The 27,818-nt window shown below is 39.6% G+C and overlaps 2 protein-coding genes across 5 annotated transcripts in view; one reads left to right on the top strand and one right to left on the bottom strand.

Annotated features, from left to right (window-relative positions):
- Positions 1–186: 186 nt before the first annotated feature.
- On the bottom strand, positions 187–4,857 carry LOC308405838 (nuclear factor 7, ovary-like). Of its 4 annotated transcripts, none has more exons than XM_080896599.1 (2): positions 4,762–4,857; positions 187–1,545 (listed from the first exon to the last, which is right to left on the bottom strand). In XM_080896599.1, the coding sequence occupies exon 2, from the start codon at positions 1,541–1,543 to the stop codon at positions 278–280; it is 1,266 nt and encodes a 421-aa protein (XP_080752725.1). In that variant the 5' UTR covers positions 1,544–1,545; positions 4,762–4,857; the 3' UTR covers positions 187–277. The 4 variants fall into 4 exon arrangements, with proteins under 4 accessions (XP_080752725.1, XP_080752724.1, XP_080752723.1 ...); XM_080896598.1 differs by having other exon boundaries at positions 187–1,565; positions 4,762–4,792; XM_080896597.1 differs by lacking the exon at positions 4,762–4,857 and adding an exon at positions 1,791–3,588 and having other exon boundaries at positions 187–1,565.
- A 4,358-nt stretch (positions 4,858–9,215) lies between these two features.
- sntb1 (syntrophin, basic 1) overlaps positions 9,216–27,818 on the top strand; it is a 36,625-nt gene continuing 18,022 nt past the window's right edge. Inside the window, exons 1-2 of the mRNA XM_080897630.1 lie at positions 9,216–9,945; positions 24,728–24,965. Coding sequence (XP_080753756.1) covers positions 9,402–9,945; positions 24,728–24,965 — 782 coding nt within the window. The 5' untranslated portion in view covers positions 9,216–9,401. The remainder of the gene's footprint in view (positions 9,946–24,727; positions 24,966–27,818) is intronic.

Here is a 27,818-nt window from a genome sequence, read left to right as displayed (position 1 = left end):
GAAGAGTAACGATGAGAAAAAAAAAAAAAAAAAAAAAAATTTATATATATATATATATATATATATATATATATATATATATATATATATATATATATATATATATATATATATATATATATATATATATATATATATATATATAGCTTTAAGAAATACTCTTGAAAAACATTTTTAGTAGGAAGTTTAAAAAGTAGTAAATTAAAAAGCAAAGGTCAACATCATTGTTGCCAAGCATCCAGCACTGAAAGGAAATCACATCAGTGGTAGGATTAGATTAGTCCTCTCGTTCATTCAATGACGTCCAATATGAAATTAGAAACACGAATATCAAAACAAACATCCAGTATAAGCGATTTGATTCTGGATCTTGAAAAATTTCTCGGAACTTCCGTTGCAGCCTCTGTACACAGCTGAGTTCCTCAAAAGGACGAAAGAACAGGAAAATCCTCTCGCTGAAGTTGCAGCCAGTAACAGAGTACACTATCATTGCATTGTCTGGATCATAGAAGAACAAGCATCCCTGCTCATAATCTACAAACACCATGACTCTTTCAGGCCTTCTTCTTAAAACAGGCATTTGCAGGCATTGTTGACATCTGCAGTAGTTACTTCCTGACCTTACAATCCAATTTCCATTCCTGGGGTTTGGTCTGAATTTCTTTTGTCTTTGCATCGACTCCGGGACAACTCCTAAAACCCAGCCGGTCTGCCCTCCAACATGAACCTCGTAGTAAAATCTCCCTTCAGACAAGCCCTTATTTTCAGAGATGTAGGAATAGCCACCGATATGCCGTGGCTCCTCAGTGAGAAAAGAAAAAGGAGGAGGACCTACTATCTGATTAGGCACTTTTTCTTTTGCTTTACCTTTGCTTTTCTTCTTCCTCCGTGTTTTCAGTTTTATCCTCTGATAATTCTGTGCTTGTTCTTGCTTAATTTCTGGCTCTTCTAATTTTTTCTTCCCCATCTGAGCTCTTTTATCTACATATTCTTCCTCCAAAGGGACAGTATCGTGAGCGCTGTGTTCCGTACACAGGGTACAAACACGAGTCTGCTCTGTCCTACAGAAGAGCTCTAAAATTTTGTTGTGTTTTGTGCATATTTTGTCCTCCAGGTCATGCACAGGATTAGTCAGTCTGTGTCTTTTTAAGGCAGCGACTCTCTTATGAGGCTCTAAATGTGTCTCACAGAAAGAAGCCAAACAGACTAAACAGGTTTTAGAGGCTCTGAACTTATTGCCAGAGCAATAATCACATGGCACCTGTCCAGGTGGGAGTGGAGAATTATTCTCAGCTGTTACAGGGAGCGTCTTAAAATTCTCCACAACCTCCCTGAATCCGGTGTTGACACGAAGTTTGAGCCCTTTGTTGAACTTCTCGTTGCACAGTGGACACTGACGTTGCTCTTTGTCTTTCCAGTGTTTGGTGAGACAGGCTTTGCAGAAGTTGTGTCCACATGGAATAGAAACAGGCTCAGTGAAGACATCCAGGCAGATGGAGCACTGGAGCTGATCTTCTGTCAGAAAACTGCTGGCTGCGGCCATTCCTGGAGCATGAGTTTGAAATCTATTGAGTATCAATAATAATACCTATTATTAATTCATAGAATTACTAATATGAGCCATTACACACCAGAAAAATAACAAAACAAGGCTAAAAACATGATCATAGAGTGACCCCGATGCTGCTGTCAACTAAACTTCCACGTAAAAGTCTAATCAAGTTTTAATCATTCACTTTACTTTGAATAAACATAATTAAATGGATGTTATTAAAGGACTTGATCCTTACCTTCCTGGACACAAATTCTTATTTGTTCTGCTGCCTCTTTAAAACAAACTATGCTGCCTTTAAAAGTTTGACTTTCGACTGCGCTGCAATGCTCACTTTCATTTCCTTATAAACGATTGAAATGTGCTCCTCCTCCCCTGACTCACACTCACAGGGAACAAGTCCAGGTTTAACTGGTGAAGTATTGTTGGCATCCACATGGCATGAAAAGTATGCATGTAAAAATGTACTATAAAAACAACAAACTATAAGCAGAATTCAAAGTATTAAAATACTCATCCTAGTTTTCTACATAAACCAGGGGAGCTGAGCCCCGCCTTGTATGCAGACCTGTTTCCTGTCTTTGTACACAAACTGCTCTGTTTGCTTTCATTTCCTTGTAAATGATGCGAAAGTAGCTCCATGCTCTGCTGAGTAACACTCCCTTTGACTTGTTTATTTATGACCCTCACCTCTTAACAGCCCTGAAAAGCAAATAATGACATTAAATGACTGAGAGCATGAGTTATATAAGCACTACTGTCTTTAATTATCTCTTACTGCAATCACTAAATTAACTTATTTACAAAAGCCACGAGAAGCGACTTTGAGTGTCTTAATCTTGAAAAACTCTCTTCTTGTAGCAAGCAAGTGGTTACTTGTACAGCCTCTGTTCTTAAAGGGTTAACTTCCACAGCTATGTTTGTGTGTTTCGCTCACAGGAATGAACTATTGTGCAATATTCCTTCCTTTGCCTGCACATTTGACTGAAGTTCTTGTTTCTAATTGTGGTTGCCTGAGTTTTAAAACCACCCAGAAACAGATAGTGCAAAGTTGTACTTGGTCAACAAGTTATATGATAATGTTTTATTTTCTTCTATAAAACCAAAGGTAAGCACTTTACACACTTTAAGTGCTACCAGCATGACTATAATCCGTTTTGTTTTATTTTTTTCATTTCAGTATCAGATTCCATTTGGCACCAGCATGTCACACTGACAGCTGGCTTCTCATATATTTGTATAGCTTTGTGCCAGTCAGTTGTCCAGCTGCCATTAACTTAATCTCCCAGCCCCCTTTTCACCATTCAGCATCATGCCACCCCTTTATCCATATGCACAAATCTCAATTGCAAGCTAACCAGTAAATATGTCTGGTCTTTCTAATGTCCATCCAGCATCTGCTACATGTAGACAAGAACTACTTTCCATTTGGGTGGAGTAGATCCAGCATCCTTGTGGTGTGCACGCTGACTCACTTATATGGCTTACTGGAACACATATCTAATTTGTTTCAGCTGTGCTTTTCCTGTAATCAAAGTAAAAGAAAAAATATTTTTGACGGGAAAATTTTTTGTAAGTTAGTATTAATATGAGAGGATGAGAAGGCAGGAAACACGAAAGAACAGGTGAAAGGATAGACGGGCTCAGTCATGTAAGCCATGAGGGCATGGAGTGGCAATGAAACTTTTATTGAAACTATGTACCTGTGGTTTCTAATATAACTGCTGAGAACAAGATATATTTACCAAGAGTGTCCTAAACTATCAGGAGTGCTTGTTTTGTTTGCCAAACCATGTGCAGGTAAAATTAAAATTAACCCTAAATAACAAATCATTCATTTTGCTTAAACCTTTTTTTTTTTTTTTTTTAATGCTGCTAAATTGCTGCTTATTTTTTGTTTCTGTCGGACTAATAAGGCTTTACATCAAGTTATTGTGTATCAACACATAAACACCACTGAACTGATACTACTGAATGGCCCCCAGATCAGGGGCGGATCTAGAGGAATTTTTTTTAGGGTGACATGGAAAACAAATGGGGTGGCAAAATCAAAGCCTTTAAAAAAACCCAAAACAAACCAAACAAAAACACACATATGCAGGTGTTACATATGGTTAAAACGATTCAAATGCAGTAATTATACACATTTCATATAAATATGATCTATAACGTAATTATTTTCTGTACCCCACATAATTAAACATTTCAGTTACATAAAACATGTGAATTTTGATTTTATGTACTGTATAGCCTGTATAATAAATAAGTATGTAGCCCAATAAGTATATAATCCAGAAAGCTACACAACATGGGGTGGTTTATTTACAAACAAGTCTAACTTAAGTTTTACACTATTTTTTGTTAGAAATAATCAAATTGTTACATGTTTAAATTTACACAAAGTGTTAGAAATCTGAATTTAGTTATTTTTTCATTGACATACTATATTAACATAACTGATATGGAATCACACAAAAAACAAAATCCTAGTAGTAGTTATATTTTTTACTGTAAAAACCACAGACATGTTTAATAAATTATTTTCATAACTTGAAATGCAAATATAAATTGTAAATTTTGAAAACTTATGCACAAATTTTGTAAACAAAGTTATATGCAACTATTTATCTAAAAATGCAGCTAATGCATCTGGCGGTTTGTTGTTTGTTTTTTTATACAACCATATAAAAAAAAAAAAAGAAAGAAAGAAAGAAATACTGCTATAACTAAAATGAGAGAACAATCAGGTGTCACAATAAGATGACCCACAAATTATTTGTGACAGTAAAAATAAAATAAAATAAATAAATAGTGCGTCCGCCTCAAGACAGTGGAGACACCACAGGGATAAACCCTGCGGGCCTGACAACAGGTGTATCACTCCACCTGGAGACAGTGTTTACATGACAATCTGCATTTGTAACATTCATTAGTGCCCTCACTGACACACAAAACAAAACAACGAATACAAAACACACTAACCATACACTCCACGCTTAACGTCACAAATCTCCCACATCTCAAAACTCGCTGTTGACATCGCTCTCTCGCTCTCTCCTTGCTCTCTTCTTAAACAATTGGTGTATACTTTGAAGTCCGAACTTTCAACACAAGCTCAAATGGAGACTCAGCGTGGCTGCAGCTTGTTGCTATATCAGCTAAAATCAGTCAGGTGTGTCCGTGGACCTCAGAGGGTTTATAAAACTCACCTTCATTCCATGTGACAAACAACCACCTGTGTGAAATCTGAAATGCCCACGGTGTTGATTCAAAATGTGATCTGGCACAATCACAGTCAGAAAACAAGAAATAAATCCGGTCGGCACTACGGGCTGAACCATTTGTTAATTGTGGAGAGGGGTTAACACTATGTAATATATTCAGTTTTATAATTTATATTCAGTGTTAATAATAGCTAGGCTCAAAGTGTTAATGCTATCTTATTTTGATAAACAACTCTGTCATATGTAACACTTGGGTGGAAATAGGGATGGCAAGAAATCATTTTGCCACCATTCTAGATCCGCCCCTGCCCAAGATCTGCGAGAAGATCCCCCAAGACACCAACTGTGTATCATTAGGAGCACCATCAGGTATGCACACATGCATGTGGGGGCCATACAAACTAACATTTTGAGTTACTGGACTACTGGTAATGGACTAGCCTGCTGCATCATTTTCCCCCTTTGATTTGGTTGATAATTTTCATTTCCGTCAAACAATGTGGCATCATTTCATCCCTAACACATTACTCAGTCCATATCAGTACATTTATCCAGCATGATTTTCTTTCCCATTCAGATCTCAAGCGTTCATTTAATTGATTTGAGAAGTGTATTTTACAAAATCCTGATCTTTTTTTCTTTGTCTATGAGGAGCGTGTCCTCATTTTGTTTTGGACAAGCATAAAGATGTATGTGCCACCAAGCATGGACAAAGGCAATGGTCATTCCCACCATGTTTTTCCCTGTATAAGCTTTATATAGGAAAACTGACATGTCAGTCTTAAAGCAGCAAACTTAAAAAGGTTTTCTCAGTGTACTCGATTCTCAGTCCAGCTAAAACTAATAGATAAAAAATGTATTGGTGAAGCAATATGATGACTATACATGTTTCTGTAAAGCTGAGGTAAGGCCATGTCTCTCACTGAGTCGCATCAGCTCTATAAGCTTTTTGAAAATTGACAGTGAAAGGTTTTTCTCAACAGTTAAGTGCCTCATTTGTTGTATGTTTCATTTCATAATGCACCAAATATATTAGTTTTTCCTGCTTGGCACCCAGACTGCAGGGATCTGATTATACATGCAGAATGCGGTTTGGCATTGTCTTACTGAATTAAGCAAGGTCTTCCCCTGGAAAAAAGCATTTGTCCCTCCAAAACTTGTATATATCATTTGGCATTAATGGTTATTCATGTTATTCATGCCATGTGCATTAATGCCCATAGATGCTGCTTTTTAGACTGTGGGCTGCTTTTTAAACTTATGGACTGATAGCAAGCTGGATGGTCGTCTCTTGTGATTTCCTAAAAGATATTTTCACATTTTATTCATCATATCACCAAACAGTTATCTCCCCCCTTTTTTTTTAAATTTATGTTTTATTAATCACAGTGGGGGGAAACAAAACAAAACCAAACTAACAAACCAGAACATACAATGAGATTATACAAAATCGGGCCTCCCATTTTGTACATATTTCAACCATTTCAACCAGTAATCCTCAAATGTGTCCGCCTGCAACTTTAGTCTAAAAGTTATTCTTTCCATAACAAAATAGTATATATCACATCAATCCACTCATTTATAGTAGGAGTATCCTCCTTAAGCCAACGGCGGGTTATGGCCTTTTTGGAAGCTACCAACAGCACACTGAACAAATATTTATCCGGTTTGCATAGATTAAGACTCTCTAAGTTACCCGGGTACAATACTGCAAAATGAAATTGTATTTTCTTTTGAAAGATTGTTTCCAGGACTTTATGTATTTCCTTCAAAAATGGAACCACACGAGGACATTCCCATAAAATGTGGAAATGATTTGCTGCTGCATGTCCACACTGCCTCCAGCATGTTGTGTTATGAGAATAATTGGATTTTTGAGCCGGGGTATTAAAATAACGAATTACATTCTTCCAACTGAATTCCCTCCACGAGGCGGAGCTTGTTACCGACCACTGCTGCCTACAGATCCCATCCCATTCCTCTCCTGTTAGGGATAGATTACCCTCTGTTTCCCATCTTGCTTTAACATATCTCGTATCATGACCCCTTAGATTGGTCAGTGAACAATATAATTTGGAAATAAGTTTTTGATAGGGTGCATCTCTATATGCATTCTCGAATATATAAATAATTTCTTCATTCCCAGTCGATAACTGGGGATGTTTTACCAAAAAAAAAAAAAAACCCAGTTATCTCCCTTGCGTAGCTGTGGCTTTCAGAAATGTCTCTGTGCCCTTGAAATGGTTTCCTCTACAGAATTACATGTATTAATAGGCCAGACACAACAGCCATTCAGTAGAATTTAGATAATTTTTAATCTCCAAATTCTTTTCACTTGTTTTGTTGAAAAATGCTTTATTTAATTATAGCATTATGCATCTTTCCTGGTCTTTAGCTTCCTATTTTTCAACTTGTCAGCTGAAACATGTTGCAGGTGACAAGTTTTTTTAAACACAGCATCCATGCTTTTAGGGTCAAATAGGCCTAGTAGGGACGATTAGCCTAGTAAAACTAGAGATGGATGATGAAGAAAAGCTGAAGAGAGATGGGGAAAAAGATATACCAAAGTGAGCTTTACGAATGAGTGTGGTTTTTTTCCCCCTTGGGGCCATTGGTGGCCCTGAATGAATAAATGATTCAATAAAAAGTGAAATAATAGTAATAATAATAAAAAAAACAAAGCTCAAAACAAGATCGGGACACATGTGCGTCCAGTAAGTCTTCATCTGACTGCTTCCCCCTCTTAATTATCGCCAGAAAGCCAGTTCACAGACCCACAACACAGAACATGTGCGTTTGTGTGTAACCACACCTCTGTGCAGCTGCTCTCTGATGCACTGAAAACAAAATGTGCAATCAAGTCGCCGGGTGAGGAGGGATATAAAAAAGATTTATTAACACCTTTAAGTACCATCACCTTTAAAAAGATAGCACTCTCTCCCTCTCTGTTTCTTTGTTTGTTTTGAAGGTCATTATCACAACAAAGATTGTACATTTCACGTGACAGCTCATTTCCATATAAAAGTAAAAATCGCTTGTATTGCCTACACCTCATTAAACTAAAAATATTCTTTGTATTTCTGTTGCAGTCTCTTGCTCACAGTTAATCATGTCTTTAGTGCAGCTCAGTAGTAATGATCTGACATAGTTTTTAGGGCAGGCTTGTAGGGAAGCTTGTTTCCCACACTGCACAGCATTCCTACATATTTCCATAACTGAACAACTTTTAATGACACGTTTTAACTTAATCCCAAACACAATCTAGTTGTGCACATATGGCACAAAACCGAGGTTAAATACTCTACATTAGCAGTCTGCGGCCAAGTCATACATTCACTAAATCGCCAAAGAGGCTCTAGTATTTAGTATTTAAAGGCGTCACCGGTAGGTGTCGTAGCAACATTTCTAATAGTTTAGTGTGACACTGTGGTCTACTTCAGCACGTTTCAGCACTTGAGCAGCTGTGAGTAATATCCACAGCCAGACAGCTGCGGAGCTAAAGACGTTTACATTAAACATTGTTCTTGTTCTCAGTATTCCAGCTTTTACTGACACGCAGTCAGGAGTTGGTGATGAGATGAAACTGATTTTGTCTCAGCCTCAATGTCAGTCACTCACTAGACTTGAACACAGGGGTTAAGCCTGTGAAGAAAGGTCCGCCTGACCAGCGATGCTCCGAGAAGCTCCGGTCACTATGCTGACATCTCCAGCTGCGCTCTCAAGGTCTGAGCTGACTGACTTTTTTTTCAGCTTTCTGGATCGTGTGTGATTGACAGGGCGTAAGGACGTCCTTTGATAATAGTAGACAAAGCAAAGCCTTAGAGGGAGGCCTTCCTTGACAGAGTTTCAGAGAAAAACGTGCTCCCTCTCTTCTTTCGTTCTTCGAAACAACAAAACCCGCACAGGCGCATTCCTGTACGCGCGTAAAACCTTCTCACTTCACCCACGGAAAAACGGGCTATCGTAGAAGACTGGAACCCACTAGACACTTGAAAGACTGGAAATTAGTTCTAGTCATATATATGATTCATCTTATTATTAATATTATTTAAATATGTCTTTAAAAATCTAGCGCCGTGGAAAAAAATGCAAATTTTCCGTGACTTCAGTTCCATCTTACCCAAGAGCGCACAAAACAAAAATATTCTACTCCACAAATTACATTTTCTTTTCCTGCCAGTGTAAAAGATTCGTAAAGCCCACTCTAACATGACAGTAGTGTAGGCACATATCATGGTAGTCTTGTCGGTTCTGAATTAGCTGGAATAGATGAGAAGTGAATTTTTGCCTAATCTTCCCGGTGTTTGTTTACCTCTGTGGTTAGCGTGTTTTACAAGAAGTTGGCAAATGATGTACACATTTTGTACAAGCGGGATCTGGAGATGGGATCGGCTGACGGCGGGGGGAGGAAAACTCCACCCAGCAGATAGGATCTTGGGCAGGCAGAGCGGAGGGGGAGTTTGCGCTGAAAGAGCTCGGGCTGGTCGGACGGGACGCTCGATATAAGTCCTGCAGAAAACTTCAGAGGGGGCAAAGTCCAGCCCGGGCGAGAGGGAGATAGGGTGGAACTTGCGAGCGCACTGGGAACTAAATCACATGTGATTTTTTACAGAAATGCTCCAAAGATGGCGGTGGTAGTAGCGACTGGAGTTCCGATTGGCTCTGGAGTGCAAAAAAGTGGATTTGTGGAGGTTTTGGTGCGAGAGCAGTGGCACAAAGTTTTGGTCAACTTGAACGAGGAAGCGCTCACGTTAAGCTGTGAGAGCAACGTTAACGAGAGTGTCGATGACAATGTCAACTCTAACGGCGTTACCAACGGATCTTACCATGACAACAGTAATACCAACTCCAACAATGGCCCCCAAACTGTGCGCACCGCGTTCACGGACCTCCCGGAGCGGGTACCCGAAGCGATCGCCAACAAAAAGCGGTGCGTCAAGGTGACCAAGCAGGAAGTCGGGGGACTCGGGATTAGCATCAAAGGGGGGAAGGAGAATAAGATGCCCATCCTCATCAGTAAAATATTCAAGGGGCTCGCTGCGGACCAGACCCAGTCTCTGTATGTGGGGGACGCGATCCTGTCCGTGAACGGTATGAACCTGCGGGACGCGACCCACGACGAGGCTGTGCAGGCGTTGAAACGAGCCGGGAAAGAGGTGACTCTGGAAGGTAAGGCATACTGGAGAGGAGGCATGTGAGAGGATAAAAGAATTAGAGGAACACCTGAAAGAGAGGTAGAGGTCGGGGAACCTTTTATTGATTGACTAGATTACGGGTTGTTTTTTGGAAGCCCCTGTGAGTGTTTGTGCAAGTACAGATTTTATTTAGTGAATGAGTGAAAAGCGTACCCCGACGGTAAGAGCTAAGTGTAACATATTCCACATCAGTTTGTGTGTCAGTTTCTCAAATGTTGCGTAATATTTTTGGGATGCCCATAGGCTCACTCAAAAGACGTGAGGAGAGCAGTGCTCCTTCACTGAATGACACCGGTAATGTCGGAAGAACCTCTGGCTCCACATGGTTGCCTTTTTAGACTCAGGTTTCTCGATCATGTCCATTAGACACATTTTTTATTTTCTACTTTCCAGTTAATTACAGTCACTTGTCACTCACTTGTTACATTAATAGAATGTGCAGGAAAAAAGAAAAGAACCGGGAAAAACACTGCTTCCACTTTGACCTCTGCTGTAGGATGTAATTTATTTTACATTAAAGAAGAGAGGTGCTGGTTGTCATACCTGGGAAAGTAAATATTATTCCAGCAGCCGATATTAATTCACCCTGTTTATATCAAATTAGATTGCAGTCACCTTAGTCTTGAACAACACTGGCATTTGGTGCTGTTTTATTACATAATTTGGAAACAGGTTACAGACTGATTGCCTTTTGCAGAAAAGAATAATTGAGATTAAGGAAATAGGTATTATGCAACTAGATGTGCCATGGGACAATCATGCAACATCAAACTCATATCTTTTCCCTTCCTCTGGCCTTTTTTGCTTCCTCAAATGTGCAGCCTGTTCATTTTTTTTTTACAGTTGCTTTCAGCTAAAATATCAAGATGTAGATCAAGATTAGGCTGTGGGTAGCCACACTGAGAAAGGTGAAGACCATTTTACTACACACAGACACACGTGCACACACACACACGCACACGCATTCCTTCATACAGGAAACTGTTGCACATAAGTGCCTACTTCTCAGTTCTTTCATTCCTGTCCCTAAGAGGACTCTTGGACCCAAGACAATGAGAACAAAGTGTCTCTCTCTCTCTCTCTCTCCCATACACATGTGCACACGACTCTCTCTCATCTCAGATACACAAACACGGTGATCACACTCCTCATGGGGACATGCTGGTCCCAGCTGAAAACTGTATCACGATCTGAAAGAAGGGCAGAGGAGATCGGAGCAGAGGAAGGTGAAGAGAGAGAAAAATGAGGGGGTATAAGAGCATTTAATGGGAGACTGAGTGGATGAGAGACTGAAACAGAAGGACAGTTAACAAGAGGTTTAAAGAGGCTGAAATAAAGATTACTGTGAGGGTTAGTATTTTCACAGTAACTGCTATTTAAGAGAGATAATTTGCACGTGAGAAATTGGGTAACACATGAAGGTGTTGCACAACAAAATGGCATCAATTAGTCAAATGTAAAGTAAAATCGAATGAATAGTGATATGTCAAACCTAAATATCAGCACCATTTTATTTTATTCTTGAGTGGGAGCCACCTTGAAAAGATTTGAGAGAGGCAGACTGTATCATATGAGGAAAGAGATCAAGACAAAATATCTGATGTGTCTTTTAGGAGATCGTACCTGTCCCGTGGGAATAGAGTGTGCTGGTGCAATTTGTCTGCAAATGTGCAAAGGATTTGTACGTGGATGTTTGTAATCTGTGTATCCTTTACTAAAGCACAGACAAGGCATCTTGGAAACTCATTACGAAGGACAGATATGTCTGAAAATAGGCAGCAGCTACTTCCCTCCGCTTCACACAGCTGTGAGAGGGCAGCAGTTTGACCCACTGAGAACAAGCCCTGATGTCAGAGAGCCTCCTGCTTTAGTTAAAGAGTCCTCAGAGACTCTCGGTAGGCTCTGTTCTTTGCTCAGTATGCAGTCAGACAAACCAAATGGGAATCTCTATAAGGAGATCAGTAAAGGCTCTGCACCACAAAACTCCTAGCAACCGCAACCGGTAATGTTATGGTGGTCTGTTGAAGGACCGATCAACAAATGGCACCTTTAGAGACAATCGTCGAAGTTTGTGCCACAGAATTTTATTTTTGGAGTGTCTGCCTTGTGCTGTGCAGCTGGATGTTTGCACTCAAGATTGTTTGCAGACGAGGTCCACTTAGAACACTAATCTGTCACCGTTATCGGTAATTTGACAAGGCCAAGGCCTATTATTTCTTGTTTGTGATCATGATTACAACCAGTAGTCTCTCTTTGACAGCGCTCATTGGACTGACCAGTACTCAGAACAGTGGTAACGTCCAAGAAACTGAGTGAAGATCTAAGAAGGAGAATTGTAGATTTACACAAATTTGGAAGGTTTCTTGGAGACATTTAAAAACTTCAAGCAGTTGTATGTAAATACAAGTTTCAGATCTGTCACCACTTTGCCAAGGTCTGGAAGAAGACCCAAACTGTCAGCCTCAGATGAGAGGAGAAAACCCAGGAACCACCAAACCTGCCATGAACTGTAAGCTGCTGAAACAGCAGTTGCACTGTCCACAAGTGAAACAAATTTTACCCTAATTTTACACTTTAAACTTGGAGTGTCTGCCTTTGCTGTGCAGTGCAGCTGGATGTTTGCACTCAAGATTGTTTGCAAACGAGATCAGCTTAGAACGCAGTTTAATCGGTCACCTTTAAATAACCGCTTGCGGCAGGTCACCATGATAAAGGCCAGAGTTTTGGTTTGTAGCGCGCTGTGTTCACAGAAGACATTTTGACATGTCACAGCAAGAAAAGCAAAGCATAAGAAAAATAATCCTATATGTATGTCTGTGAAGGTTCTCAGTCATCCAGGTCATCGTAGTCAAAGGAGCTTGCAAAGAAAAGCGTCTGGACTTCTTTAAGTTGCTTGAAGACGTTTCACCTCTCATCCGAGAAGCTTCTTCAGTTCTAAGGTCAAATGGTGGAGAGTCCCAGATATAAACCTAGTGGGAGTGACCCCCCACAGAGGGACAAAAGGACCCCCTGATGATCCTCTAGTCGCCTGAGCCAAGGTGGGAAACTGGGCGTGGGTCCCAATCAGCCAGAGTTTCGGGTGTGTTCATTGTGAAACCTGGCCCCACCTTATCATGCGAATTCCTGAGGTCAGATGGCCCAGGATGTGAGTGGGCGTTAAGGCGTCTGTGAAGGGATCTCAAAACTGGATTATAGATGGCAGAGATGTATCCTCCTAATCCTATATGTAATTATAGCTGCATGAGAAATACCAGGGCCCTGAAACAGGCGGCTACATGGAATTTACCATTCATTATTTTTATTGTTTACACCTTTACTTGTCCTATGGCATGTCTACTGAAAAAGAGCTAATGGACAGGTGTGCAGAGGTGAGAAAGAAGGCAGGGTTCATGTTCACAAGCTTCTTTTTTGTTCACTTTAACAACACTGAGTGGAATACCATGAATGCCTTTGAGGGAACACTGTTTACCCGTTTGAATGATTCATGTTGTACAGATAAAGACAGCAAACAGACACAGAGTCCTTCCACAGATTTGAACCAGTGGGGTGCTGGATGGCAAGTGTTTGTTTTTTCGGTCTTGCGTTATTTATTTGTCTACCACTGTAAATGTGCTTTCTAAATAAACCTCCCTTCACTTGACTCTTCTCCAACACACTTTTGCTTTTAGACGTGATCGGATGTCACATTTTATCAGACAGTTTGCTTGAAGTGCACTGAGCCCTTAAATGACACTGAGGGATTCTCCCGTGCCCTCCGTCAGCAAACATAGGTCTTAATCTGCCTCCTCTCGCATCATCAGGGCTCTATAGAAAACCTCTGAAATACCCTGCGTGGCAACATCACGGATGTGAACCCTTTTACCTCTCAACGTTAACTACAATAAGAATTTTATGGTCCCTGTACTGTGTTCTTTGTTTTCTTTCTTATGTTTTCTTTTTGTTAAATGTTTTTATGCAGTGATGATTGACACTTCAGTCCAATCATGTGGGTGTTAAAGTTGATTCATGCCTCAGCTTAAGATGCTTAAGATGAAAAGACATGAGAAGAATTCTTTTGGAGAAAAACACGTCAATTCACTCGTCTCTGTAAATATAACGGAATAGTTTAACCCTATAATAGATGGTAGGTGGCAAAACAGATTATTTATTTTAAGACATATATGTATTAATTTAAGTATTCATGTGATGAGTCATCAAGTGAAATTAAGGATAAACATATTACTCCTGATGTCAGATTACAGCTAAGATGTAAATTGGAGTAATTATGTAACTAGGTTGCTGGTGCGATGCCTGGTTCCTCTGATCTATATATCAAAGTGTCCTATGGCAGGATACTTAACCCCAAATTGCTCCACAATGCATCCACTGGTGTTATTGTGTGCATGTGTGTGTGATAAAGAGCTGTGTGAACACCTGTGGGAAGGGCTTAGTGTGGCTTGTAGTGTAAAAGTGTCTTAAGGGATCAGCAAGACTATAAAAGTGCCATTATAAATAACAATCTAAATTGACTTTTCACTGACCTCAGAGCAATAGGATGTTCTATTAACTTGACTCTTTTAGAAGCTGCCAACACTTTGAGATGTTTAAAAATGACTTAATAACAGTTAAACAATTCTCAGAAGCTTCCATCCACTCATCATGGGCATGAATGCATATTTACATATACTTAAATCTTTTAATTAGTGGTGCTGAAGGTCGTCTAACTTGACAAGGCTTATTAATTTCTTGTTTGTGATCATGGTTGACTACAACCAGTAGTCTCTTTTTGACAGCGCTCATTGGACTGACCAATACTCAGAACAGTGCAAAAGACCAAGAAACAGAGTGAAGATCTAAGGAGAATTGTAGAGGTCTGGAAGAAGACCCAAACTGTCAGCCTCAGGTGAGAGGAGAAAACCCAGGAACCAACCAGCCTGCCATGAACTGTGAGCTGCTGGGACACCAGTTGCACTGTCCACAAGCGAAACAAATTTTACACTATCACTATCACAGTTCATATCATCATGGAAAAATCAAAATCAGTATTTTTATGATCAGAGGAAACTAATATTGAGCTGTTTGGCCTCAATGACAAGAGCTATGCTTGTACATTTAGCTTGTACAGTAATCTAAGAATACTGTACAAGCTGTCGTGCATGGTGTTGGTAGCATCATGCACTGTTTTTGCTGCTGTTACTGCACATTTGATATAGTGAAATAATAAATAATTTAAGGTGAAATTCTTAAGCTTCACCTTAAATTAGCAGCTAGATGGTTGAAACATGGACACAACTGGGTAGGACAAAGATTCCAAACACACATCAAAACTGGTTTTTGGAAAGGATAAAGCAGGCCAACATTAAGCTTCTGGAATGGCCTTCGCATAGCATCGACCCCAACCCTATTGAACATTTCAGAACTGGCTTTAAAGCTTGGTCCATGCAAGGAAACCAGTCGATTTACATGTCATAAATTCAACGTTGTGCACCCAATTCATGTTTTTAAAGTCATTAAAGATACATGTTATATAATCATTCCAACCTGAAAAAATAGTTCAAAGAAGTCATTAAAAGCCAAAAATGACATGTTTGTGATGAGTGTATGTAAACTTCTGACCACAACTGTAATTACTAGAGGTATAAAGAGTCTTAGAATAATTGTTCTGTTCGCTCCTTAATTTTTATCCTCTGGTTTGTCTATGTGGTATTTCTTGTTTTTAGGTTTTGTCTTTTTTTAATGGGAGATCTTGATGTAATAAATATAAACTCCTTTATCCTGATGCATTTCCTGTTCACCCTTTAACAGCTTTAACCTGATATTAATCAACACCTGACTACATGGCTAATAGAGCAGTCATTTTGACTTGAACTAGCAGGTAACATTAAACTGTGTATTTCATCATAAAGCTTGCCTAACATATCAGTAGTGTCCCTGCAGCTACAGTGATCCCTCAATTCATCTTTGTAGCATCATCCAGTGTCTGGCTTCAGTTTATCCACCAGGCTGAGCATTTCAAGTAGCTTATAAGGAACATTTACATCTTCTCTAACAAGTCTTATTACCCACTGCAGTGCAGTGGGCAGAACCTCAGTCTAAGAAACACGAGTGCATGTAGAGAGACAGGTCAGTTTCTACTAAATTGGGACAGTTTGGGGAAAATCTTCCCTTTAGATCAGTCGTTTATTACAACTGGTCATCAACATCGAGATTAATGTTTTTTTTAAATTCACTCTTGCCTGTCACCTTGTTTGGAGAAGCATAAATTCTAGTCTGGCAAGCACAATATTTATATTCTGCACTTGAGCAAATAATGCTTAGTATTTATTCAGAGTGCTTTGTTTGTAGCCAAAAATGCAGTTCCTGATTAAAACGGATCAGTGAATTTTTGTCAGATCAAAACAAGTCCTATGCAAATAGGTGCAGATCTTAATTTAGAAAGTGGCTGCCCCGGTGTTTGATTCACACATTTCACTTCTGTTTTCCCCCTGAATGTGCTGACTTATTTTGCAACCAGTGGCACACTGGTTGCAAAATAAGTCAGCTTGCATAGAAGTCCGCAGTGCATGTGCACAAACCCAGGATTCATGAATATTTTGTTAGTTGAAGCTGTTTGTACTCTGTGAACAAACTATCTCTTTGTGAGTAAAACAAACAGTAAAGCAGGGTATGGTTGAGGCTATGGCTACTTTATGATTAATACGCCACTACCACAGAGGTACGCAGTGTCCTCTGGTACTCCCCTTGATCTGTTCCTTCCTTTTGTTCATCTTTTAAATACAGTCTGTGGAGAAAACTTCATTTTTTTGGCTGATTGTTTGAAAAGGAGAACCTCAAAAGAGATTTTATACACACGGTACTTGTGTTAAATGAATGCAGCACAAGTAAAAAGTGTTTGTTTTCTTAAGTTGAGGACCAACTGTTCACCCTACAAAAACATTATTATCTAAATAAATGCAGATAATGGGTTACATAAGGGCACCATAAAGACACACAACTCCTATTTAACAAGTTTAATTGGTAGTATTTTTTTGTATTTTAATTAATAGTATATTTACTGACGGAACCATTGCACGCAGCTGAGTGCATGCAAACAAATATTGGCAACCTTCCCATTGGAAGCAGAGCATGTTAAGAATAAAAAGTCAGAAAACAATAGAACACCTGCCACACTTCACTTCAGCCACGGGAAATGAGTCGGTGTCCTGTAAGCTCTCCTGTTGAGCCTTTAACAAGCCAAAGCTGTCATCACCTGACATCTGGAAGTGTGTGTGCGTGCATGTGTGCGTGCTGCTGTCAGCAGTGTGATGCAGCGTGCGTGTCTGAATGAGCATCTGCCTGTTTGTGTGCATTCGTGCGTGCCATCAATTTAAATCATCAGCGTTGTTGTCTAGACGAGTGAGAGTCGATATATGGCTGAGTGTGTGTGGAAAGAGAAGAGCGCGAGTCAGCGTGTCTACCAGCTGACTGTTTATGTCATTAGAGAAAATATCATCTCCTTCAATACAGCTTGTGGAGGCTGACTCAGAGCGGATGACTGTGATGATAATAACAGCAACTGTGGCGTTGTACTCGTGGTTGTGGCGGTGGAGATAATAGATTGAATCATTCATTCCTCTCCTGTGCGAGTGTTTTATAGAGACAAAACAAAAGCAGCGACCCGGCGCTGACACTCATCTGTTTTGTTTGGAAAAAAACACAAAAACTTTTTTTCTCCAGGTGTAATCATTGTGTTTATGTGCATTATGTTTATTTTAGCCTAGTTTCCTTGTGATTGTGAGGACAAAATAGTTGTTTTTTTTTATTATAGTGGAGAAGAAGCACATCAATTTAGTCCTTACATTAGGATTTTTAAAGGAGTGAACAAAAATGACACATGTTAGAGTCTCTTAGTCATGCAGCATCGCAGACTTCTGTTGAACGTATGAGGCAGTAGGCTTTTGTCAAACCCACCATCTGCTCAGTCTGTGGTTTTGGTTTTTAGTAGGTCTACTTGTTTGTGTTGCCATTTGTGGAAACGGGGGAAAATGTAGAATACAGCTCTAATTTAGAGATTCCTGTTAATGAAATATTTGTCATATGTGTCGCTTTAGTGAGTAATGGAAAGTTAATTTACCGGCAAACAATATTTGTCGATTTTTAGATAAAGGCTCTCTTTAGAGTTGTTGTACTGTTTATGTGAGTATTAGAACAGTTTAAGGGGAAATCCTGCACTTTGACCACTGCTATGCGGTGGCAGTGGGCGTCTCAAACATTTGGCTCCTGAGCCTCATGCAGCTCTCTAGTGGATCCAAAAAAATTGTATGAACAGTAATACGATACTAATTAACGGTTGTTTATTGTATTATTTAAATTTTTTATCAAATATTGCTTCAAGCTATTCTTAATTGGTAGTAGTGAAACTACCTGAAATAGAGAGAGTGCATATATCGTACAATGGAAGAAAAGAGGAAGACAACAGAGAAGATTCATGAATGTAGTGAAGGACAGCAAAAGGGTTGAAGTGACAGAGCAGGATGTGTATCCTATACATATGTCTAGCCTGTGTGACTATTTTTGAGTCCCCCTACCTATGGATTCCAAATCCCCCCAAAACTAAATGCTGCAGAGAAAAGCCTTCAATTTAACAGCCTGTGAACAAACTTGTTTTAACTTTGTTTTCACTCCCAACACTGTCGGTGTATTGGTGTGCTCTTGCTGGAGTTTGTTCAAAATTTAATTGAATTTTTAAGCTACTGGGATCTTATTGGGATTGTATTTTATTCATTGTCAATCTAAACTCAGCACTTTAAATTTGACTAAATTACACCAAAACAGATGGGACTCATACTTACCTGCGTTGCTTCGTATCTACAGTGCTTTAAAGGGAGACATGTTAACATGTTTTATAGATTTATTTGGTTAAAGTGTCTCAAAAATTGTTTTTCTGATAGTAAAGGCTGTCAACTCCTGCCTTAGATGAACAAGTATCTGTAAATTAGTAAAAAGATGCGCAGTTACCTTTGCCCTGTGATGAAAGTTTTTTATCCTGTCTCTGATAGACCCCCCCCCCCCCCCCCCCCCTGCAAATCCAGTTTAAATGCATTTATTTATTTATTTTTATCATTGTCTTAGTGTCTTCAAAATCATTTTCTACCACTGTAAAAACAGGATCTGAGGAAATACATGTTGGAGGAATCGTGTGTTGCTGTTTTAAGACATAGTCTGCATATAAGTCATTTGCACTGTTTCCACTTCAGAGCTGGAAAGTGAGGCCTTAATCACACCGAGTCGTCGTCTTCTTCTTCCAAACGTCATGGCACAAAATGTGTCATCTGGAAGAACATCTTTCAGCCTCAGCTGATTCACTGTCTCTGTGTGTGGAGGTGATTCCTGAGCCAAGACCAAACTGAAAGCCCAGTCCTTGGTCATGCTGAATGGCTGGTTAACATTACCACACAAGTTGTCAGGGTTTCACAAGTTATTTTGTGCTTTATTGTTTGCGCTGTTGAAGGGAGGTAGTTGTGGATTAATTATCTTTTATAGGCTTTTTGTCAATGTAGTCCTTTCAGTACTCTCTACAGAACTCCCAGTAATACGTTTAATCCTCTTAAATAGCCAAAGTCTTTTGTCTAAACACAGCAGTAATGTCGTATTTGAAAAGTGAAAGCATGCATGAGATTACGGCAGGTGACCTGGCACTATTTTGAAGCTGTTATTTCTATTAGTTTTTATGCTTCAAGCATGGAAGTTAAACTGTGACCATATTTCTCTTGTTTTCTACAGCTTCCATCATCTCAATGTTATAGACATCAGCCTAGAATTGCTAACCAGTTTTCCTTTATACAATAATAAGCTGAATACTCACTGCACTCCTTACTTGATAGCTGCATGCATGAATCTGAGCTAAAAGAGTTTGGAAAGATCAAACTTTATGATGCAAAACTTGTAACCCCACAAAGTGACTGTATCCTCCTGCTCACACTTTCATCCTCTGAAGCTTTGGGTTTTTTTTAAAGTTGCTAGCTGTCATAATTCAGGGGAAGTGCTTTATAGGTAAATTCAAATTTTTGATAATGATATCTGCTAAATGTAAAGTTAAAGTAAAGTAAAAAGTAAAGTAAGTAAAAAAAGTAAGTAAAGAAAGTAAAAAGTAAGTAAAGTAAAAGTAAAGTGTGCGTGTTAGTCCCCATAGGGAAATAGTTCCTCTGCATTTAACCCATTCACCCAGTGAAGCAGTGGGCAGCCACCAGTGCAGCGCCCGGGGAGCAGTGTGTAGGGACGGTACCTTGCTCAGGGGTACCTCAGGGTAGCCGTTCAGTGGAGTCGAACCCCCGACCTTCCGATCATGGGGCCACCACTCTACCTACTGAGCTATCCCTGCCTGTGAGTGCGAATGGTGTAGGTTTGTTATCTTTAACATTCAGGTTAATGTTTAATGTAATTTCAATGCAAGTTTCTTATGTCCTGAACACACACTGTGGTGTCCACATCCTCTGCATTTGCATCTGCACATTTGCATTTTTTTTGGGCAAATAAGTCTTTGAGCGCTCCTTTTGTGCTCCTTTCTCTTTCTTATTTCTTTCATACTCTCTACTGTGCATCACTCAGACTACACTATGCCAAATTCCCTCACTCCTGCAGTAAATATCATATTTACATCCATCCATTCGCTTTCGCTTATCCTTTTCAGGGTCGCGGGGGGCGCTGGAGCCTATCCCAGCTGTCATAGGGCGAGAGGCGGGGTACACCCTGGACAGGTCGCCAGTCTGTCGCAGGGCTAACACACAGAGACAAACAACCATTCGCACTCACATTCACTGCCGCATTCACACCTATGGGCAATCCCCACAGGTTAACTCATATTTATAGCACGATAACTAAATCATTAAGTTCAGTATTACATATAGAAGTACTCTTTAATCTGTTAGTACTACATCTCTTGTGTTGTAACATCATCGGCGGTATTTTAAAATGTGACATTTTAGCAAATGCCTTTCAGGTGTCTTTTATATAAATATGCTCTTCAGAAAGTTGATTAGAAAAGTGTTGAACTTGGTGTCAGTTCATGGTCAGTGAGTAAGCATACCTATGCACATTTCACGTTTCTTTAACCTGCTGTTAGTTGCTACACATTGTTCGGTTAAGGTAGTATTGGAATCTTTGAAATATTGGCCAACATCTTACAAAAAGGTGCCTCGAGGGTGGATTTGTAAGGGCCTTTTGTGTTGCTGTAGTATCCAGGTACAAGAGGAAAAGGCCCAATTCTACAGTCAGAGGAGCGTCTCTTTTTTTTTCTACCTCTTTAGTCTGGTTTGGCCTCTTTCCAGCTTTTACCAGTCTACTTTCACTTCCGCAGCTTTAATGAGTGTTTTTTTTCTCTCCTTTGATGCACTTTCTCACAAAACAGAAAGTACATTTGAAGCATATAGTAGTAAATGCAATGACTTCAAACCCCATTAAATACCGTTAAAGACCATTAAATAAAAAAAGAGACAATGAGACAGCTACAGTAATTACACTTAATGTTATAGACCAGAGTGTGTGTTTGTCAAGAGGGACGGACTGAAGAGTGTGTGTTTGTCGTTGTGTATTCATTGTGAAGGTCTAACAGTCAAGAACAAATTGAGTGCATCAGCTGTAAAAATGTGTAAGTAATGGATCGTGTACAGTTTCTATTAAGCGAAGAGCGTTTGAATCATCAAAAGAAGTCAATGACTTCACTGGTGAGTCGAACAGCTGTTTTGATGCATTGAGGCATCTGCATCAATGACTGCTGTAACTGCAAAATACCTCGGAGAATGGAAATCACACCACTACTACTACTACTACTAATAATAATAAAAAAAGATTTATCTGCACATGGGTGAGCAAGGATGAGCTGGAAAGTGGAAAATAAAATCAAATAGATAGGGAAGTGTAGCCTCTCGTTTGAATCTCTTTAGTTTGACTTATGTAACAGCAAACCGGCTCATAGACTCCTCTCATGGCTCCAGTAGTATGAGCCCTATCCTTTTCAAGCTCTTCTCCAGCTATTGAGGTTATTGCGCAGAGCTGGCGCTGTAATGGGATAGAAACACGACCCAAGGGAATGCACACAGATGTACACACTTACAGTGTAATGACTGCACGGACTGTACCCCTTTTTATTTTCCCCTCCACTGGAAACACTTAGAGCTCTATTTCTAGGAATGGGGATTCTTTGTAGATGTTAACTGCAAGCAAATCATCAACTAAACATTATGTTTTTATAGTAGATGGGTGGCATGTCTTTTTTTTTCTGCTCAGAGAGTGGACTGTAAATTTGTAACCAGGGTATCAGCTGTTTGGGTAGATAATAATAAAGGTTTTGTGTATGGTGTGAAATTAACGGGTAAGTTGTTAGGATTGTGCCACATGTTTGTGTCTGAAAATCAGCAGATGGATTCATCTTGCTTCGTGCTGTCTTTACAGTCACGTTCTCTACCAGCGTCGGAAACTGACACAGAGCAAAAGACGCCTAGCTGATCAACCGCAGGTCTTGTGGTTTCTGTGTGGTGTACATGCTTTCACAGTTATTTTTTAAGGATGTATGATTTAGGCACAGTGCTGTGGGTAGGCCCATTAGAAAGGTGTGATTATATATGTGTTTTGTTTTTGTTTTTTTAGCCTGAGCCCAAATACCAAGTCTAAACTTTCAAACTGACATTTAAAGGAATGCAGAGGGAGCAAACGCATCCTCACAGTGCAGGAATGGCTGAACTAAGATGCTCAGAAAAATTTCAGCAAAACGCCACAAGTCACGAATTTGATGTTCTGCTGCAGATTTGTGATGTTTGCAACACAAAGTATGAGGCAGATGGTCTCTGTGCTGCTGTCTAATCACAAAAGTCAGTCTCAGTCTTTCAGACTTTTGCTTCTTCCCTTTTTTATTAATATCCTTCGAGTTAACACACTTAACATAAAGCAGAAGTGGTTGTCCTTATTTGACTGCGCTGGATTTGATCTATTCAGTCCTTTGATTTCAACAAAAGTATCAACCTTTTTTTTTTTTTTTTTTTTTTTCAAGCTGTTTTAATCTGATCTGACTGTGTGGGTTATTCTACTGTGCAATTAGATCACATCGTATCTGTACGTCCATTGAGGACACTCTTACATCATCCCTGTCTTCTCCTCTGTGTTATGAGCCTCTGTGTTATGAGCCTATCATCCCTAATTTACAGGTTGGAGGTTAGGCTTGTTATACCATCCCGTAGTGCTCAATAGTGCTTCTACCAAGAATAGTTCACATGCTGGATTACAAATGCCACCAGCCATATGCCAATTATATGCAGCTGTACTGCGAGATATGCCAATTAGACATCCAGGCCATAATAAGGATTTAGCGTATTCAGGACATAGAAAGCAATCTGTGCACCCACTTTATCTCCGACTCCCTATTTCTGTCTTTCACTGTAACATGGTTCCAGCCTTCTTTTCTCCTCCTCTCAAAGAGGAGGACATGTGGAATTTAAAATGAGCATCAGTATGACTCGTACAAGTAAAGCTGTGTGTTTTCCTGGATTCGGCGTTTCTCAGATAGCCCAGCGGCGTCGGCCGTGGATCTTGAAGTGACTCAGTGGTGCCAGAGCTGCCAGCAGCAACAGAGACGATGAGGCAAATCAATACGTTTCAACAAATTATTGAGAGCTGAAGAGGCACTTGATTTTGTTGACAAAAACCACCGCAGTTAAATGGCATGTTGACATTTACTGTTATCAAGTGGCAGCACAGAGGGCCACTTAATTATTACAGGAACATGTATCACTGTTTTTCCACTGAGCTTCCTGCTGTCTGTGGAGCAAAACGTGTATTGCTTTATCAGAAAACTCTGTGGACAATAGTCATCTTTAGAGATGACATTATTCAGAGGACACTGAATATTTTAGTGAGAGAGCATCTGAAGTGGGCTTCTATCGTGCACTCCAGAGCACATGTGCAAAGTAACTGATTTGATTCTCTTCCTTCTGATTTTAACGGGTGAACGAGAACGTATTGGACAGATGATTGTAAAACTACACACAGGAAATATATGGTGAGGGCGTGACGCAGCAGGTCTGAGGCTGTAATCAATCTAATTAACCGCCACTGCATGATGCGGACACGAAACAGACTTGTGGTCCTAAGTTTTATTACTATCAGAGGCAAGTTTCTGTAATCTGTACACCCTCCTGGGTCTCTGACAAGCATCATTAACGCACAGATATGTTGCTGAAAATTACTTTTCCGCCCCGTGAAAGTCTGTGCTTAACAAACACTTCAGTGGTATTATAAGTAAAACAGTTTCAATGTTGGCTGTGCATGTGAACATTTGTGGTATCCTCACTTCCTTCCTCTGCGTTATGACAGATACAGACTACCTTCAAAACAACAAGGTTTGTTAATTGCTGCTGAAGCACATATGGATTTTACATTATGAGTATCTGCAAGCCTGTAAGGTCAAACGTGTTGGGATTTTAATTGGCCTTTGTATTAAATGAGGTTACAACCCTGCCAGCAAAAGAACAGCCTCATTGTTATACATGTAGCCTTTTTTCATTTTAATATGTATTTTTGTAAAAGTATATATATTTATACGAATTAAATCATTTATACTGTTTAGAGTGTGCAAAGACAAATAGGCGTCACTATAGCATATAAATATGAACCATTTTATCTACAGAAAATTATGAAGATGGCCAAACGTGACGACAAATAATTTGCAATCTCAACATGTGGCTCAATTTTTATTGTTATCATTGCTTTGTGTGTACTAAAAATGTATTTCTTCTATTCCTCTCCAGTCAAGTATATGCGTGAGGCCACACCATATGTCAAAAAGGGCTCTCCCGTGTCAGAGATCGGCTGGGAGACGCCTCCTCCCGAGTCCCCCCGTCTCAGCAGCCCTCCCGTCACCTCCTCACCTGAAACTCCAAGTCCTACGATTCAGCACTCCTTGTCTCTGAACGGTGACAGGAGGTGCATACCACTGAAGATGTGTTATGTAACCCGAGCCATGACCACACCAGACCCTGAGAACAGGTAGAGAAGACACACACACACACACACACACACACACACACACACACACACACACACACACACACACACACACACACACACACACACACACACACACAAACAAGCCCGTTCAGCTATCTTAGTGAGGACCTTCATCGACATAATGGTTCATACATTAACCACACACATAGTTCCACCTTGGGCTGAGTAATATGATCTTGAATCCAAACTGTTATTAATTTAACATGTTCTGTACATTTTGTTTTGCCAGGCCTGCAGCGCTTTTTCAAATTCTTAATTCTGTATTTAGTGGTGAGTGAAACGAAACTCCATTGTGGATACAATGTATCTTTTTTTTCTTGCGCTCATAGTTCACCAGGTTTGTCTTGAAAAGATGCTCATATTATGTTTGTGGGTCACTGGAACTATTTTTTGTGTGCAGTTTTTTCTGTTTGTTGTCGTCTTTTTTGCAACACAGATATGTTGGGTATAAGTCTGTCATGTGACTGTAGTCAGACATACCTTTCAGGCTTTGTTACTAGAAAATGTTTGAAAGTTCACCTCAGAACTTTCTCCTCCCAAAGTTACACAGCAAGAGGTCTGGGCTGCTGGGGGATTCCCGTGATGTACTGAGTGTTTCTTCTTTAGTCATCTTTTCCACTCACTATGTATTTATACACCTCTCTGCATTTAATCATTAGTTATTATCAATGTCTTTTGTCCTGTCCACCACAACCGGTCGTGGCAGGTGGCTGCCCCTCCACGAGCCTGGTTCTGCTGGAGGTTTCTTCCTGTTAAAAGGGAGTTTTTCCTTCCCACTGTTGCCGAAGTGCTTGCTCAAAGGGGGTCATATGATTGTTGGGTTTTCTGTTTACTTTGTATTATGGTAGGGATTTCACCTTACAATATAGAGCGCCTTGAGGCAACTGTTGTTGTGATTTGGCTCTGTATAAATAAAATTGAATTTAACAGAAACAAAGAAAAGATCGTTGGTTACTTTAGTTAATTAAAGGTTAACTAGTTTTCTGCTCCTGCATGTCACAGTGAGTGAACAGAAGCAGCCTTCTCCAGCTGTCCTGTGGGGATTACTCAGTAACGGGTTTTTAAAATCCATTTTCAGTTTTCCTTAAAGACAAACCTTTGAAGTATTGCCTAGCTAATTCTCAGTCAGTGGGGGGTGGTCTGTTAGGGGCTGTCATCAAGCTAATTGGTTGGTAATTTGACAATGGCCCACTCAAACAGCATGGGGGAAGATAAGAGTGATTTACTCTCCTTTTCTAAACACGTTTGATATCAGAGTTTGTGTGCTTTATGCCCTAGCTGTCTTTCTCTCTGCCTCACTTTCTGTGTTGCTTCCCTACTTGTTTATACTTTGCTCTCTTTTATGTCTGTTTTTCATACTTGTTTGTGTTTTTGTCTGCTTGGTTTCCTCTACCTTTCTTTTCTATCATCATCTCTCTTTGTATTCTGCCATCTGAATCAATTTTCTGTCTCTATTGTCCTCCCATCCTTGTCACTCTCTTGATATTTTACTTTTTGCCCTCTAAACAATTGTCAGTGTTTTCCTATCATTCTGTGCCTCGTCTAGTCCTGCCTCCCTCTCCATATGTATGATTCTGGGAGAAAGTGGAAGCTCACGCTTGAAAGCTTGAGATGATGAAGGAAACATCAAAGCCAAGTCGCAACTGTCTTTATGGAAACGCTACAACAACACTTTAACATTATAAATCTACTAAATAATCAGTCAGTAAAAATAAACAAATCTAATAAAAATAGAATGAAAAGTAAAAACGCCATCTGTGGATAGAATATGTGGTTCTCTGTCAGCTGGAAACACGATGTACTTTTTAAACTTTTGCAGTATCAGCTTATCGTGGAAGCTGTGTTTAGATTGTTCGGCTTAGATTTGGTTTCGTTTGACTTTTTCTCAGTTTGAAGTGCTAGTTTTTCATTGCACTTGCAGCTGCAGGTGTTTGAGTTGTTGAGACATTTCGTACCACATTAAGCATAAAGGCAACACGCAAGGCTGCTTGATACTTACCTTCATTATGATTAGCATTGTTTTTATAAGTATCAAAGAAAATAAGTTCATTTCAAAAATATTCTTTTGTCTGCTTCCTGTAAACTACAAAGAAGTTTGTGCCTCTAAATTCCTACAGCATGTTGTAAAGTTTACATCCTGTAGGAAAATCAAATACTTAACCTTTCAAGTCTTCTTAGAAGTCTTCTGCTTTTTAACCAGTTGCTTAAGTTCTCTTTACCATTATGTAAACACAGCAGTAATTTCCATCTACTGTTTGCTCTTCCTGTAATATGGGCTGTAACTAGCGAGTGCTAGTTATAGACATGCTTGGTAGAATCATTTGTTTAGGGTTGTGTTACACATTACCATCTGTTAGCATCTCCTCCTCACATGCCTTTGTACCCTAGTTGCACTCGACAGCATGTTTTTGCCTGAAGTGGTGGAACAAATTGGTTGTTTCCACCTTTAGAAGGAACAGTTTTCTTGCATATTTTGCAAAGTACTGTGCGCTAAAGTCTGACATCTTTTAGGCAAACCACTTAATATATTAAGCTAGCTCTTAAATTGTTATTGGAGTCTATAATGCTGTTCTTGCTCTCAAGCATGCTTGGGCTTGTGTTGTTGTGCTAGGAAATGTAAAGGCAAGACATCAACATGTCATTGATTTCGCAATATTACAATTTTATATGACATAAACATTTATACTGATATAAGCAGGGATGGTATGATATGACACAGCCTTAGTGTGTATTTCCCAAGGTACTAAAATAAAGCAGGGTCACTTAAGATTCTTATTTATATCAGTGGCTGTTAATGAGCATAATGTTAGTTGGGACAGTCTGGAAAGTAAT

Source organism: Rhamphochromis sp. 'chilingali', assembly GCF_963969265.1.
Source record: "Rhamphochromis sp. 'chilingali' genome assembly, chromosome: 11".
Taxonomy (NCBI): Eukaryota; Metazoa; Chordata; class Actinopteri; order Cichliformes; family Cichlidae; genus Rhamphochromis; species Rhamphochromis sp. 'chilingali'.
Note: the sequence above shows the minus strand (reverse complement) of the source record. Positions and strands in the feature narration are given on the sequence as shown.

What these genes read in the sequence shown, in the direction of transcription:
- LOC308405838 (XM_080896599.1), bottom strand. Translation starts at nt 1,543, where the DNA reads ATGGCCGCAGCCAGCAGTTTTCTGACAGAAGATCAGCTCCAGTGCTCC.